This window comes from Aythya fuligula, chromosome 3 (genome assembly GCF_009819795.1).
Source record: "Aythya fuligula isolate bAytFul2 chromosome 3, bAytFul2.pri, whole genome shotgun sequence".
NCBI lineage: Eukaryota > Metazoa > Chordata > Aves > Anseriformes > Anatidae > Aythya > Aythya fuligula.
In genome coordinates, this window is record NC_045561.1 from 95,975,667 (window position 1) to 95,992,993 (window position 17,327).

General features: G+C 33.6%; 1 protein-coding gene across 4 annotated transcripts in view; it reads left to right on the plus strand.

Annotated features, from left to right (window-relative positions):
- CSMD1 (CUB and Sushi multiple domains 1) overlaps positions 1 to 17,327 on the plus strand; it is a 1,186,669-nt gene that overhangs the window by 739,715 nt on the left and 429,627 nt on the right. For all 4 annotated transcript variants that reach the window (XM_032184761.1, XM_032184762.1, XM_032184764.1 and 1 more), the window contains exon 7: positions 15,479 to 15,556. In XM_032184761.1, the coding sequence (XP_032040652.1) occupies positions 15,479 to 15,556 (78 nt within the window). The remainder of the gene's footprint in view (positions 1 to 15,478; positions 15,557 to 17,327) is intronic.

A 17,327-nucleotide genomic window follows, 5' to 3' on the forward strand; every position in this document is an offset into this window, starting at 1 on the left:
CTAGCAAGCACAAGCACACAGAGCTCACATAAGCACCCACAACATACATCTGGACACATACATTAACACAGATAGACATTCTCAGAACTCATATGACTACAGACAGCATCAACGGCCTCATTCTGTTTCTCCTCTCTGGTACAGAGATGTGTTAGAAGGAAATAAATGCATGTACAGTGTGCACCCCTGCAATAACTGGGCTTAGACACCCAGCCTGCCCAGTAGCTACCCCTGGATTCCAGTCTCCTCAGTTGCTGACACCTGGGCATATGAAACCCATGAGGCTGCAGCCTCACTCCAGGTGCTGGTACTCAGACCTACCTGTGAGCGCGCACACAAACACACACAAGCCCAGGTCCATAGTCTTACCAGAACTTCTAGTCCCTCCAGTGGCCACCTGCAGGTGACTCACCCTTAGAGACACACACCCCTGAGGGCTCCCAATGTCACCTGGTCACTGGCTTGTCTAGCTGGGTCTTCAGGACCTACACGTTCACTTGCACACATGCCCTTGCTGCTGGTGTAATGTATTCAATATACATATTTGAATACATTAACTAAATATAGTTGAAAATGCTTGGTAAGCTGAATGTATAAATAAAACTACATAGTATAAAAGGTCTAACTAGTGGGTCTTCAAACTTTGCCTTGAACCATATTTATGGTCTTATATTCCATCAGGTCAGGGTAGTTTTTAAAATTAACAGGTATATGGGCAAGGTGTTGTTTTGTGTTTGCTTTGTCTTGTTTTTCTTGTGGTACTTTGTTTTGAATTTCAATCTTTTGATGTCGATCATTAAAAAAGTTACGCCTCAATTTCCTAGTAAACCTCTTTGTTTGTTTGTTTGTTTTGTTTTGTTTTGTTTTTGATACTAGTCAAAAGGAGTCCCCAAATGCCCTGTGAAAGCTGACAACCACCAGAACAAATTTTCAGAACAAATGCACCAGAACAATGCAACAACATGCTTTACCATGTCAGCTTCATATCAGTAACCTTTGTCTCATGGATTTAACACTCCCAGCAGATATAATTGTACTCAGTTCTTGTTCCACCTTGTTCTGTGATGTTACATATACTCAGTCATTTCGTGTTCATCCTCTCCCTCATTCATGCTTATATACAAAGATTCTTTCCACATATTCAGTGGGAGTTGCAGAATACATGATTTGGCTTATGCTTGTGCTTCAAAAATGCATAAATTCCCCAGAGATCAAGTAAAGTAAAGTCTCACTATGGAAACCTAGCATGTCCTAGCAATAAAGCTTACCAACACAGAAAGAATGAATTAACAGGTGTGATAATGAAACCCCTTCTTTTGTACATTTACAGTATGTATGCTATACTTTAGATTTCACATATTTCCAAGACAACAGAAGAAGGGGTTTTAATATTTTTAGCTTTCATTTGAAGAGAAAAAATATTTTTTTTTTCTACATTAATTAAAACTACTCTAAGTCACCTACTTATTTCAAACTTCGTAGAAAGAATAAAATAAGAAAATTTCCAAAGTAAAAGCTGATTAATGAGTGTGTTCCACTTTTAGAGCAAAAATCTCTGTTGTAGAGTGTGTCAAATTAAGTATGCTATTTTTGGCAATTTATCAGAGAGGTCCAAGGAGGTATTAGGCAGTTTGATCATTATGTACCAGAAGTCATCTGTCTTCTGTATTTGACTACTTTGAATAATTCAGGATTTAACAAACAGATAATCCTGAATTCAAACAAAGACTATAATAGAGGCTGCTGAAATAAATCTGTACTAATGGAAAACCATGAGTGAAATAATGTAAAATAAACTGCTAGGTAAAGTATTTATATGCAGTGAGCTTTTGTAATTCAGTGAGTGTGTGTAGGAGTTTGTATCTTCCTTCCTCCACATTCTTTAAAACCTTAAAAAATGGTGTTTGAAGTACATTAGAAAACTTTATGGTGCTCCTTCAACCAATGCATGCATGGTACTTTTGATCTGTTGTTTCAATAAAAAGCGTCACTTTGAGTAAATTTAGAAAAGAAAATTAGTAAAAACAATTAATAAAATCAAAAAGTAGGATAAACCTGGTATTTCCAAATTTTAAAGTGATAAGAATGTCATTTCCCATTAAGTATTACTGAGGCAATAACTTGTGTTTTGGTGAGTTTTATCATCAGGAAAGGAATCCAATCTTGATATGAGAACATAAACAAATATCCACCAATCTACCATCTCTCTTGACCATCTTTTCTTCGGTTAACTCTACCAGCGTTAAAAATGTACACCTAACTCCTCAGTTGTACTGGTCTGGTTTGATCTTTCTCCATCCAGCTGTGATGTTATGTTTTTCTCCAATAAAGTAGAAAGCCTTTAGTAAGCCTTATATTTCCCCTCTTTGAAGTACTACGTCACTTCTCAATCTCTCAGATAAACTAAGGAGGTTGAGCTCTTTAAATCTCCCATTGGAAGCAATTTTCACAAGTGTCTGTATGTATTTCATATTGAAGTAAATGGTGGTGGTATTTGAAACTTCCAGTGAACACGTAAGTGATTTCAGATATCCTTCAATATCTGTTTAATACTGGATCTATAACTAAAACTACATTTCAGTGTTTAGTGTTTTATTGTTATTATTATTATTATTATTATGTTTTTATTTTCTTCCTACTGCTATTTTTTTTTCCCCTAAAAATAAGTTATAAGCACCAAAGAAATTAATTAGGTAAATCATGTTAAACTATACCACATATGCCTTGAGGGCATAAACAATTTTACTTATCTATCTCAGTATGTCTGTCATGGCTGCTCTAGGTAGACTACGCTTGTTCATTACCTTTAATATTTTCTTCCCTTGTTTTTCATTTTTCTACAATGTGGGTTTTTTCCCTACTTTGATACTGTAATAAGTTTTCCTCAAATCTTATCACTGTAGTATTGAAAAGTTATTTATTTTGAAAGTCCTTTAGTTTGATTTGTTTGGATTTGAATAAGAGTATATTAAGTTGTTTTCACAGAACTTTGGTTTAGTATAATTGATTTACATTTCAAGGACACTTATTCAGCTGTGGTAAGATCTGTATGAAGCTACAATGAGATAAATTCTCAGCAAGTGGTCATTTATTAAGTAGGAAGGAATAAATCTTTCTTCTATTAAAAACAAGATTCTTTTGGCCTAAGTTTCATTTGTGCTTATTGATTATCAATAACTCTCTTTTTGGAAATTAACTTAAAACATCCTGTTTGAAGACAGATTTTCAGTCTGCCTCGAAACTTAGTCCCTTAATGTATCTCAGTTTGGAACCTGATTATAGAAAATACCCAACACCATTAATCACTGGCCTGTATTTGCTCATTTCTAAATTTATGTTGTTTGATTGAAAAGGAGAACTTTAATCCAATGAAAACTGTAATAATGAAATCAATATTTGACATCTTATCCTCCCACATACCAAATATATATTTAGCCTTGCTGAAAATAGCCATGATTTTTCTACATGTGCTTTTATCCCTGTACTAAAGTTATAAGATATCCCTTATTAGCCTAATTATATTAAATATAATCTGATAAGGAAAGGGAAGAAGAAAACATTCAGACTGCTTCCTTGTTAATGTGGCATGTATAACCTCTAAGAACTAAGTGCTTAAAATAACTGTTCCTGTAATGTCTCTTTAAAATTTTTAATCAGTCATTTCGTGTATTTATTGAGTTCAGCACATTCTTAAGTTAAAACTGTCTCTTCCTTCCATTTTTAGAGCCTTAAAGCTCTTTTTTTTTTTTTTTCAGTGTTTGAAATTAGAAATAATTTTATCTTTAGATTCTTTGTTATTACTTTATGCCATTTCATAAAGGCATTATACGTTCATACGAGAAATTGGCTGTATTATCTGGTTTTATATATAAAAAAGTCTGTTTCTCAAAATTTAAAGCAGAGCCCAGAAGTTGACTTAGAGTGACAATAATATGCATTCAGATGCATGCATCTGAAAACACTATGGTTATCAAGAGTACAGAATACAGAACAACTGGACCCCAAGATAAAGTTCTGTCCTCAAGATTCTCAGTACAAAGCATAGCTATAATTCTCAGAGCCAACAGGGTGAGACGTTTGATGAAGAAGATGGTTGGATACAGATTTTCTTAACATTTTGTATTAAAATGTCTTACTACTAAGTTACTGTATAGAAGAGTATTATTATGAATCCACGATTTTAGGGCATTTTCAGGCTAAACAAGAAAAATCTCATTACAGATGGAAGCTTGCAGTTAGTTCCAAGTTGGTTCCTACAGGTAATTCTTCTTTTTTGACTGACTAGTTTCTGTGTTGCTAATTAGGCTCAGTCTTAGTTGCTTCATAATATCAGCACTAAGCAGATGCTGATCTGGTAACAGCTGTTCATTCTTCTGTTCTTGTTTGGTATGGTGTTGTCCTCACTCGACCTATTAAAAATAATGCATTTGTGGTTTAAAAAGATGTGTATCATTTTGGTACATTTGTATATATGTCACTGTTTTTTTCCCAAATTAGTTGCAGAATAAAATATGAAACTTAAATTTCATGTTCAAATACTTTATTTCCAAAGCACACAACATTTCCCTAAATATGGTAGCCTCTCTTTGTCAAGAATCATGTTGTGCTTACTCAGTGTGGAGACTTCCAAAGTCCTGGATCAAAGACATCACTGTCCCAAAGCTACCCAACTCCTAAGGCAGTTGTTTTCCATGCTTTTCTGCCATAATGAAACTGATGCATCTTAAATGAACTTCATATTTTCCAGTGCAAAAATATGCATTTGGAAAATGTTGAAGAAGCTAGGTCTCACTAATCTCTAAGATCAGCTAGTAGCATTACAGAGAGAACAGTAGAATGTAGACCTAAGAATGTAAAATAAGAGCAAATGTATGACCAATATAGATAAGCAAATTAAAGTACAGGTTTCATGGTAGCATGCATAACCTACATGCCAGTACGAAATCAATTAGGCTCATTGTTTTCTATTTAATAAAGACTGAAAACATGTACACAATCAGTTTCTGCATCAGAAGAGATTATAGACATAAAATAGTAGGGTGTCATTATAACCACACTTGCAACTTCTTCATCTACAAGGCGAGAGAAGTCTACTTAAGTTCCTCTGTGTGGTGGATAACACTGAAATGATCAGTATAAGAGTTGTAGTTTAGAGATGTTTTCAGACTACAGATATAATTTCTCTACAAAACATAAAAAATTGGTGAAATAGTAATTTAAGAATAGGATTTTCTGATGAAAATTTTGATAATTATGAGTGATACTTGATGAATTACTCGAGAAGAACCATAAATGAACTTTTTGACACTATTGTTGAAAGACTGTGGAGTGGCATTCAAGCAAGGAACTGAGTAGATCTCATTCTGTGATGTCTTTTAGAGACTATCTATGCATGCAATTCAGTTTGTTCAGTGATAATATATATTCATTGTGCAAACTGTATTGATACTATTTTCCAGAACTGTGTAGGACACCCACAGACACTGAAGACTTGATGCCTGCTGAACTTACTTTATTGTGATATGTCTTATATTGATAGCACAACAAAGCTAAGGCAGTCTGTCAAGGCAAGTGGCCAGCTACGTGACATACAGAAGGTTAATGGAAAACAAATGGCTGTACTTCTTTTTAAATTTGCAGATCCTGTGTCAGCTTATACACATAGAATGAGAAAGATTTGTGTAAAAATCTACTGCGACACCAATTTATCTTGGGTCTGTATCATTTGTTCACTAGTACTGCATGCAGAGATTTCCAGCAAAGGGAGCAGGTGGAAGGTCTGATAATGACAGACAGTACTTTGCCGGATTGATGGAACTAGGAAGCCAACTGATCATGAACAGCTAGCTTTTACAGGTAGCTGTAGAGCAGAAACATCTATGCCTGCTGTGAAGCCCTCTGGATTTATAATACTGATTAGTAGGGATGATTTTGAAAGCTGTTAGTGAGAGAAACAGTGGGATGGCATATTAGACAGAATACTCTTCAAACAGAGAGTACAGAAACAGAAGAGGTTTGGGTTATTCCAGTGAGTCAGTTTAAACTAGAGATCCTATGAAAAAAATGTAATGCCCATGAGAAAGTCAAGTGGATAGCTGAGAAGCAAAGCTTGCAAGGATTCTTCCAGTTTATTGAGTCTGGGGTCTTCTTTATCAAATAATTTCTTATAGAATTATCTTCATAATTCTCTTACTTTAAATTCTCTTACGTTATGGATACAAGTACTTATGCAAGAAAATGTTTTCAAGGTGATTGCTGAAGAGTATTCCATGTTCTTAGAGAGAGTAGATGGACATGTAATGGATACATTAGAACACCAAATTCAGTTTTCCTAATATAAAATATGATAAATATAAGAAATGTATTGGGTCAACAAAAAAATAAATAAGTAAATAAACGAGTCTAGTGCGGTGATAAGTGTGCAGTTTAATTTTAGTTATATGTTATTTGAGGGGTGGTATCAGTCTTAAATCTAAAGACATAATCAGTCTTAAATCTAAAATCACACAAAGATCAAGTACATTGCTTCCTTTGGCCAGCAATTAAATGCTCCCCAATGATGTATCGATTGAAGTGAGATTTGCCAAGAAGAAATTCTTATCTGAGAAGGGAAGAAGTTTCAGGATTTTTAAAGCTGAGCCTTCAGCTGGTAAAACGATAAGGAAGAACACATGCTGTAAGAAAAAAACATTTCAAAGCTTGCGTTGCCACAGACAAATCGACCAAGTCTTGCTTTGCAGAATCCAAAATGTTGTTATAGCTTCTCATAACAAACCTCAGCATGATTTTCCCCTAGCTTGAACAGTTGTGTGATACTATAGTAAGGAGAAAATCTTGGCAAAAACACATTAAAAAATAAATAAATAAATAAAATAAACAGCAACAACAACAACAACAAAAAACACCAAACCATAGACTTCAAAAAAGAAAGCTAAAAGCCAAACAAACATAAACTGAATGGAAAGACTGTGAATATCTGCTTTTTTCTTATTCTTATAACTGTTAAACCTTCAAAAAGGATTCATAGTGTGACAGGCTATAGTGAAGCGGAAAAAAACAATAACAAAAAAACAACCCTAGATACTGTCAATGATAAATTTATTCATCACATACAAATTTGAGCGATAAAGAAATGTTTGATCTACAAGCAGACTCCAGAGAGAATACTGAATCTGGCAAAGGTGTGAATTGTAGATAATTTCCTCCAGGGCCAAAAAAATGGTAGCACTCCTGCAATTGCATCTTTGGAGAAGAATCCAGAAAAGAATGGAGGACAAGGCGAACATATTACTTGATAGGACTCTGCAGTGAAAATCTGAACTAAGAAAACACTTTGTTTCAAAACAAAGTGTATTCAAATTCATGAAAATAAGGGTAATGAAACAAAAGAAAAGGAACTTCATGAACTCAGCAATGCACTGAGATGAATTTGATAATTACCTCAGGAATAATTCTATGAATGTTATTGTATTAGTATTACTCACAGAACTTGGCAAAATACGTAAATCTAAGTGTAAATCTGTAAAAAAAATATATCTATTTTCCACTCACTCTCAACGTACAAAATACTGAAAATATTAAATATTTCCTCATCTGTAACAAGAAGAAGGCTGGCATGCTTGGGAAAAAAAAAAAAAAAAAAAAAAAAAAAAAAAAAAAGGCAAAGCACTTAGGTATTTCCTTGGACAGTCTCAATTTCTGTTTATGCATCTGAGATTTTTTTTGCTTAAAATGAACCTCTCCCTTTCCTGATCACAGAGAACTATTCAAGTACATTCCATACCGTGTGTCAGTGGGCTCAACATTGGTCAGGAAAGGTCCTGCCTGTAATCACCAGGTACTGGGAAACATGCTGTTCCACTTCACCTTCAAAGATTTGTACTTGGGAAAAATCTGCAGTGAAAGGCAGCCAAGAGCTGAACTCAGCAGAGCAGCAGCAGAAGCAGCTTGAGGAAGTACCAGCAGATGATGTCAGAATAATTTAGGTTTGAGTGAGAGCCAACTTTTGAGGCCTTGCAGGTCATTTCATGCAGGAAGAAAAACTGGCAATAAAATCAAGTATTTGGGTAATTGGAAAAATGGTGAACAAGAACTGTTACAAAGAATGTGCTAAGAACATGTTAGATTTCTTGTTACAGAATTGTACCCTAAAGTACCCTACAAAGATATCCTTGAGCTATAACTATATTAGATTTAAAAGAGGGTAAATTATGAGGATAAGTCAAGCATAATGCTATGTTAACTGAACTGTGTGCTTCTAGTATCTTATCTTTGTGTGGTATGACTTACGCACTGCACATTACCTGTTTTCACACGTGAAGTTAAATATAGCTGTAATCAATCAATTTCATACAGTAGAAATCCTAGTAACGCCCTCCAAGGTCTTAGCCTCTGATTGTTGTTGGTGGTGGTGATGTTTTTTTTGCTTTGTTTTGTTTTTCCAGCCAAATGGCTTCTGGTTGTGAGTTACAAATAAACTAACTCAAAGAGGAACCAAGTATATCTAACTGTTGATTTCAGACCTTAATTTAACATGTTCTTTAAAACTTAATGGCTAAGACTCAACAGCTTCTCTGGGTAATTTATTCCAGGGTTTCAACTCTCTTACTGTTAAAAAGCTTTTTTCTTATGTAACCGAAGTCTCCCTTTCTTCAGATAAAGAATGTAAGTTCTTGTTCCAGCCCTAGTGTAACTAGAGAATGTATCTTTCCTCTTTGCAGTTCTTTTATATCTTTAATATGTATCATAACTCCTCAAAACCACCTCTAGATTAAATTATTTCTTAGTTACGCTCTACAAATGGACACTTAATTGTGCTTTATACCATCTTCATTTCCAGTTCATTTTTCCATATTTTTCTTCTTACCAGTTTCTATCCTGTCTCTTAGCAAAATTACACAACCAGAGAGTAAGACTGTAATTTCTTGGTGCCAAAGACTACCTGTTATCTTGCATTTGTAGAGCTTTCGGCTCATTTGTGATTAGTCAAGCAATACTCAATAATGAAAAGACACATTTCCCTTGAAATTCATTGCCAACCTGAAAATATATGTCCAGCAAATATAGGCTCTTTATATCGTAATACAGGCAATATGAAATTTATCTTTGACCACATATGACAAATTCATTTCAAAACCTTGTGAGTCAGAGGAGGAATCTAATAATAAATAAATAAATAAATAACTTTTAAAAAATAATAAAGCTTCACAGAGAAAGAAGTTGGGTCTGGAAGATGGCTGTCTCCTATCTTCATGTTATCTACATAATTACTAGTTAATTACCATTTAATTACTGTCAGAGAAAGAAAATTATTTCTTCAGTGAAATCAAGAAACTAGGAGTTTTACTGGTGACATACATAGTCCATGATTATCTCCAACAGAAGCAGTTCTTCTAACCACTATTGTGAAACAGATCTGCTCAAGATTAGAATGTCAACTTTCTATGCCCTTCGTTATAACGACTTAAAAAACCATACTCCTGTAAGAAAGACATTGCTACTGAAATACAATATTTGAGGTGATGCCCATCAGTATATTGCCCTACATTTGGTTTAACTTCTTAGAGGAAGATTGCATTGTGGAATGTTCATAAGCTTCCATTTAGCAACTGCATCTGAAGAATTAAACAGGCTTTGCAAATTTTGTCTTTTATTCTCATTTCACATAGGTATTAGCTTTGCCTTTTCTTTAATTTCTTTTTAAACACAGCAAAATCATCCTGAGAATAGAAATAGCAACAGTGAATAATATATCCTTTCACTTTCTTACTCTTGCTGCTCCAGGATCTTTTTGCACTTCCCTATTAAATCAGAGCAATTTTTTTATTATTTTTTTAAAGCTATTTTCTATCTTCTTTCAGTCTAGTATAATGTAGTTGTTTTTATTTGTAATTATTATTATAGTTTCTCAGGAATACTCATCTCTGTGCATAAAAAGCAAGAAAGGAAAAAAAAAATCAGCATTAAAATAGTTCAGGTATGTTCACCTGTCCTGCTCTTTAGGACCCCATCAATAAGTCATACCGACTTATCAAGTATGTGAAGTTATCTTTTCTAATATTATCCAATTAAAGTGTCTAGCTTTTGGTGGCTAGCTCTTTATCTGTAGGAAATCCTACTTTTATCTTTTTTTTTTCCTGAAGTATCTAGTTGCTAAATATGTTCAAACTTAATCAGACCCCTCATAGACTTGAAATCTCAGTGGTAACATATACAAATTTCCATAGATACAGAATTTCAAGAGGTTTAGATTTAGATTTTTTTTTTTCTGTCATTTCTGGGGGTTACTATGCATAAGCCTGACTTCAGTAAACAGAAAAATTCTTGTAAGAGTAAAATATTTTTCCTTACAAATTTGATTGATTTGATTTGATTTTTCTTTAGATTCTTGTTGACTTTGGGGAAATGAAATAGAGAAAGCAGGGTAGAGGGGATTCCTAAGCATAAAATAAATTTAAAAAAAAAAATTGCCAAATTTGCCAAATATATATGTTTGTCTTGTATTGGCCATGTACAAAACCTTGTGCAATTACAGCTTCAGTACCATGTCCAGATGCTTAAACTCCACTTCATATATCAGTGGCAGTTCATCAAATCATTGGCATAAAAGAACAATATTATATCTCTACTTAAGTGACTGAGTTTCTTTCTACTGCAGACATATGTACATGTATATATATATATCTTACACTTATCCTGTTCTAATTGAGGAATCTAAAAAATAAATCAACTGATATTCAAGTGAATTTGATTTTAATACAAGGCGACACTGCCATGTAACTCATATTTCAAGCAAGATCTAAAAATCAGAAGATTGATACTCTGTCTGAATGGAATTGGGCATTTTATCCAGGGTGATAGTTTGCAAAGAGTGCTGAGAGGTTGGTACTACCATACTATCAGGGCACAAACCAAAAGATAGAGTTAGAGTAGTTGTAAGAACAGCCATGAACATTCATAAAAGGGTCTATCATCTAATCTTCAGCCATGACCTGAAGCAGAGTCCTGCAGAGAATTAAGAACAAGGCAAACACTGGTGTTATTTCCCTGATAATACATCTATTGCCTTCATATATTTTTGTTGTGGCAGGAATCTCCTGAAACTGATGTAGATTGCCTGTACAGTAACTCTCCGTAGAGCAGTCTTTCAAGAACTTTTCCAGTCCTTCCTTGAAACTTTGCAAACTTCTTGCATCCACACTTGGCAGTGTCTTGGCAGTTTCTCATGTCTACTACTTATATGGAAAAAAACAAAACAAAACAAAACAAAACAAAAAAACACCCCTTTTTATTAGTTTGAAACCTTACTTGTTAAATTCACTTGATGGCCCTTGTCTTTTTATTACATAGTCAATAGGTCATGAAAGGTCTTTTTGGAGTTCTGCAGACTGCAGTCTGTATAAAAATACCTTACTGAAATTCATGAGTTCTTTTTTTTTTTTTTTTTTTTAAATGTCTTTTCACAAAAGTTAATTTTATATGAACTTTATTAAAAATATTAGGTCTTCGTTTGCCAAACATAACAAATGTGTTGATGTTCTGTTTATTTTTATCTCCTCTCTTATGTGAACATAGACAATTTGCTAGTTATATTTCATACTTCAAATGGCATGTGCAAGGAAAATAAATGGGAGAATTTTAGGACAACCATTTCAATGGTAGAATTTCAGCAGGTCTATTGTATCAAACCACTTTTACTTAGATAAAGATGTAAATTTGTATTATTTCAACAAAATCAAATAAGATTGTTAAGTAATTTCATATTAATTTTGTGAAAGTAACACAAACAACAAATATGAATGCATTATATGTCTATACAATATGCATACAAATATGCACATAAATTTCTCTGACTGGAGGTTAAGTTTTCTCAAAAAAGTTATCCTCAAAAGACATAGGGACTGTCCTTCTAATGTCTCATATCTAGATTTGTTTTAATACCTCAATTATTGTCATCCTGATTGTAGCCAACAGTTGAAATTTTATTCATTGGTTCATCCTGTCTTAAAATATGTTTCTACTAAATTGTAATAAGGTGTTCAGAAAGGTAATTGTGGTTGGGGTAAAATACATTTTTTTTCACATTGGGTCAAATACATTAGAAACAAAGAGCTTCATACAGATTAGAATAGGTTAAAAGGATGTGTACAACTTCAAAATTTTATTTTAACTTTCACAATCCATTCAAAGAAAGTCAGTCATATATTCCCTTCATGGCTGAGTTTATTTTAACTATAGCATAATGTTAAGGAATATCACTGGTGATTTCCAGTAGATTTATGAGATTGTCATGGGCTTCCAGTGCTAAGACCTGCTATTCTCTCTGAATAAGTATACCATCTTCTAAAGAGTCTTGAAGTTATGATTCACAGAAAAATGTGAGGTGAGTTAATTCAATTAGCTTAACTGAATGTTTAAGTGAAGACAGCAGAAAGATATGCAAAGTCTTAAAAAGTTATCATTTAAAAGTTAAAAAGACTTTCACATTTGACATTATTAACTTAAGCCCATTCCTCTTTTTGTGCTGTTAAATAGCAAATCATATTCAAGACCAGCAAAACCTTTTTCGTGAAAGAGCAATCAGGAAGTAGAACAGAAATATTAAATTAAAAAAAAAAAAGTATTAAAACAGGATTTACATGGTTATAAAACATGTAATTTAGAGTATTTCTTTAATGTTAGAGAAGGCATTGAACTTGTTCACTCAAACCATAGTGTTCAGTGGTTTCTCTTCACAGACTCATGTTTGTATTTTACAGGTTATACTTTTTTAATTCTATTTTTTAAAAATACTATTCAGAGACTGCATGCAAAAACATAGAAGTTTGGTATTTATGCTTCAAGTTTATTTAACTTGGTCAATCCCTATGGTGGATCTCACAGATACCTACATTTGGCTGTTAAAATCCTCCAGACATAAAAGCTCATCTCACTTAATGTTACTGCCTAAAATATAGGGATTACACTTGAACAAGTGGTATATGTTTCTGTTATATTTCATGAGGAGGAAAAGGCATCTTCAGAGGATGATTCAGTGTGCCTATCTTAGAAAGGGATGAATTGCCCCACTGAGGTAGCTATTTCTCTCCACAAAACATATGTTTCAGATCTCGTATCTTAAGTAAGTATTGTGAATCCCCTAAGTGATTCTTTCAGAGAGATACAGAATGCCTTTTTCTTGATGTGAAAAATCTATGAGGATGGAAACTGCAGAACCAGTTCTAATGCTTGATTATCCTAATAGTAAAAAAGTTTTAATATATCAAGTTAGAACCTCTTTTGTTTCAGTTTAGCCAGCTGTCCAACATATCTCAACCTAAAGATAATGGGTATCATTTTTCCCCATTCCCAAGAAGCATGCTCCAAGTATGTCTAACAAATACCTCCAAGAGTGAACTTCCATAGGAACTGGAGTGAACATTGCCACTTTTCTAATGTTGGGATGCTGGACAAAGATAAGGAGGAAAGTATAGCCCTTTTCCTCTGTCTGCTGTCTAGTGAGTTGTACTGCACACATAACAATTTAGGTTTTGAATCCTTCAAGAATGGTTCTCATGCTATGCATGAGACAGATACTAATAAAACATGAAATTCATACTGGAGGAGGGACCACAACGTCAGCCATTATCCCAGCTATTCTGTTGCAAGAGTTGTGCTGATCTTTTCCTGGTAAATATGGACTAATTTTAACAGACTGGTTATGCAGCTTAAGAGAACAGAACATAAAGCTGCTCTTGAGGGTAATTTTAGTATGTGAATTCCAGAAAGTAATCCTAGTAAATTCTCGAAAGAAAACCATACCCAAAAAGTTTATACTTCCAGAAATTCTTGGGAATATTAGCTATATTGTCTGCATTAATGTCTCTGTATAATGTGTTCCTGTCTTAAAAGAAAATAAAACAGCATGCTTCTATCAAATCCATTTCATCCTACATTACTACAATTGTGTTTCAATCATTTTTCATCATTTGAACACTTGTTTTCCAAGTGTCCTACTTGTTCAGACATAAATGTCTGCACTCTGTAACATTTTGCGATGTAGGTAGCATACAAAGTACTTCCTGCATTTCTTGCCCAAATCAGGGCTTAAGAATAGCCTGCTTCACTTGGAGGTTGCAAAAGCTGCAAAAATCCAGTATAGAAACAAATACAATGAAGTCATTCTTCTTTTCCTGCCATTTCACTTTTCAGAAATAGTTGTATACAAATCAGTATAGAGTGTAGCAAACATAAAATTTCTCAAATAGGCAGATGAAAAAAAATATTTAACTGATAACCTATTGTGTTAAATTCCATATTTATTTTATATCAATAAAATATAGTACAAGATACAAATTATAACCATTTTTAAAATGTTTGAGTGATTTTTTAATGTTTACATCTAGGATAAATATTTGAATTTTAAGGTTATTAACCACTGCAAGCTCTAGAAAGAGGTAATATGAAATATTCATACAATAACATCTATATGAATCAGGAAAGGACTACTTTGTTGTTGTTATTATTGATATGCATTATGATGTTGTACTTAGCATTCTGATACACACTCTAAATCAGTCACTACCTATTTTGCTATTGTTTTTTGGTATAATAGTTTTGAATTGTCCAGGCTTGTTGCATATTTCTTTTCTATGTATCTGATTTTATTTTCAACTGCCTCAGAACTAATGAATTTCCTGTGAATATGTCCTATACTTTTACCCTTTTCTCCTAGCATTATAATTCAGATTCTACCCCACATTTCCTCAATGTGTAACCACACTGCTTTCTTCTCATGTCTCCTTCTCCTTTACTCCTGATCCCTCCTAACAGCTTATTAGAGATAATTTGGGAGTTTATCAGCTGGCTAAACAGAGAAAACAGATATTAAACCTCTAATGCATCTGTTCTCTCTGACAAAACTTTGACCCTTTGAGAGCTCTTACTCTCTTTCTCATTCAGTTGGAATTGTCATGTATATTTAAAAGTGTTTAGGTGAGCCAAACTGTAACATACTGTGATAAGATAACCTTAATCTCAGGAAACTGCACTAAAAATATGACTGCTACCAAAGAATGAATCAAGTAAAAGCAATTCTGTGAATATCATAATTAAAGCTTGTGGTCTTCAGATATGTGCATAATGTACCGTACATTACAAATAAGAAATACATTTTAAAGATGTTTAAGATTTTGTCATATGCAGTGGCAAACATCAGAAATCTATATGTGTCTTTAGGATACATTTTTATTTTCCTTGACCCTAAGTAAACTTATGCAAAATATTTTAAAGTAAGACCATGTCTGTTAAAAAATCTTTAAAAATATAATAGATAATTGTATTTTTGTAAAAGTGTACTTGGGTGACTGTAATTATTTCTATCTGTTTGTAGTTTTCATATGTTGCTTTGTATTAGTGTAATATCTGATGTGGCTGTTAAATGTCATTTCTACAAGGTTTAATAATAAATTATCTCCTTTATCTTTGCTTGTTTTCTCAGTGAAAAAAGCAATTGAACTGAAATCAAGAGGAGTCAAGATGTTGCCCAGCAAAGACAGTAACCACAAAAATTCTGTCTGTAAGTTGTTTATACCATTATCTTTAGTGACTGCATATATCTTCTCGAATGTGCAAATCAGAGAGAGAAATGTTTGGAAGCTATGTTCATAAAATGGTCGTTATGTTTTCAATTGTTATTGAATTTAGAACTCTGCTGATAATACTGAGGGTGTAAAAGGCAGAATATGGTGTTAAAATTCATGAAAAATATGGGTATATATAAAAATAATAATAATATTCAGGATGTTTAGAATTCAGAGATTCAGAAGCCAAGTTAGTAATCCAGGCAGAACAGTGCCATACAGACATTGTCAGTTCAGTACAGGGGGCAATGAAAGCATGTTGGCATTTTATAGATCGAGGTTTACACTTCATTATCTTTTTCTTCCCCTCAGTTAATATCACAGATCTAATTCTTACCCTTCCTTGTCACACTATGCTCTAGTGACTGCCTTTTTCCAGGCCTGAGATGTAGCACAGCAGGGGTTAAGAACCGCTGCAATTCCCAGCTTCTCAAGAGGATGGAGATCACAGCATCACCTTCCCTTCATTATGTGTTTAGTGCACTCAGGAATGACATCTATTTAGTCCCTCTGCCCCTCTGCACCTCTTTCCTCATACACAGTGTGAGGATAAAATCAAGATGTTATATATAAGATTGTGAGGCTGTTTATTTATTTATTCATTTATTTATTTATTTGAGTATCACCTTCCCTGAACAACTGGCAATCTGAGAGCTCTTTCTCCATTAATGAGGCAAGTCTTGTAACAAAAAAAACACATATATATTGGAAAGCAGAGAGTCCTTTTGACTAACAAAAAGCCAGAGGGTAAGCCAGTCAGTGTTCACCCACAACTCATTAAAAGTGCTTGTATAATGACTAAGACATATTTGAATAAGTTAATTCTTCGTGTAATAACACTGAACTCAATGGAGTGAAACCCCGGCAATGTTTGCCTCATTGTGTGCTATTCTGCGAGTACAGAGAGAATGAGTGTCTTGAAGGCTAATGTCTAGAGGATATGATTTGGTCTCTGTGTTTCTGTAGTGCACTGTTTAATGCAAAATGAGTGTATTGGTATGCTCACTGGAACAAAAGAGGCATGATAATTTTCTGCTTTAAATATTGCACATTGATGGTGTGGCATTCAAAAGGAACTTTTTGTGCAATGTGTAGCAGAAAAAGTTGATCCATCTCTTTGGTGTTTGTATCTGAATGGGTGATTATTTCATTATTTATAAGTTATTTCTGGGAGCTGTGTGATCTCTACTTACACTCTCAGAACACATGCTGTCAGACACCACGTTTAATTACAAAAGTGGAAGACAGGCTATGGAAAAAAATATTATAAGGTAGTTTGCTGTTGACTTCAAATATAATGCCTTTTGTCTTTTTTCTTTGTGTTTTGATTCATGAAGCTCTATATCATGTCTGACTTTTCTACATAAATCTAAGATTATTATTAGCATCACGTAAATGGAAAAAAATATTGGATTAAAATACAAATAGTTGGACTCAAATATATTTTTCTGCTCTTTCTGGTATAAGCCCTTAGTATTTAACCATTTCTACTACCAGTAATTATGTAGATGGAAAAAGTAATTAGTAGTTCAACTTACAAATTCCTCTTTAGCATGGATATTACCATTTGATTCCAAATAGCAAATCTCTAGAAAAGCAAAGAAATAAATACTAACCCTTCTTCCCATTTTTGTATTTAGATCTGTTTAATATTCTCTGTTTATAAAGCAGAAAGCTTATTTCTCCATTTTGATTTATGCAAGCTAG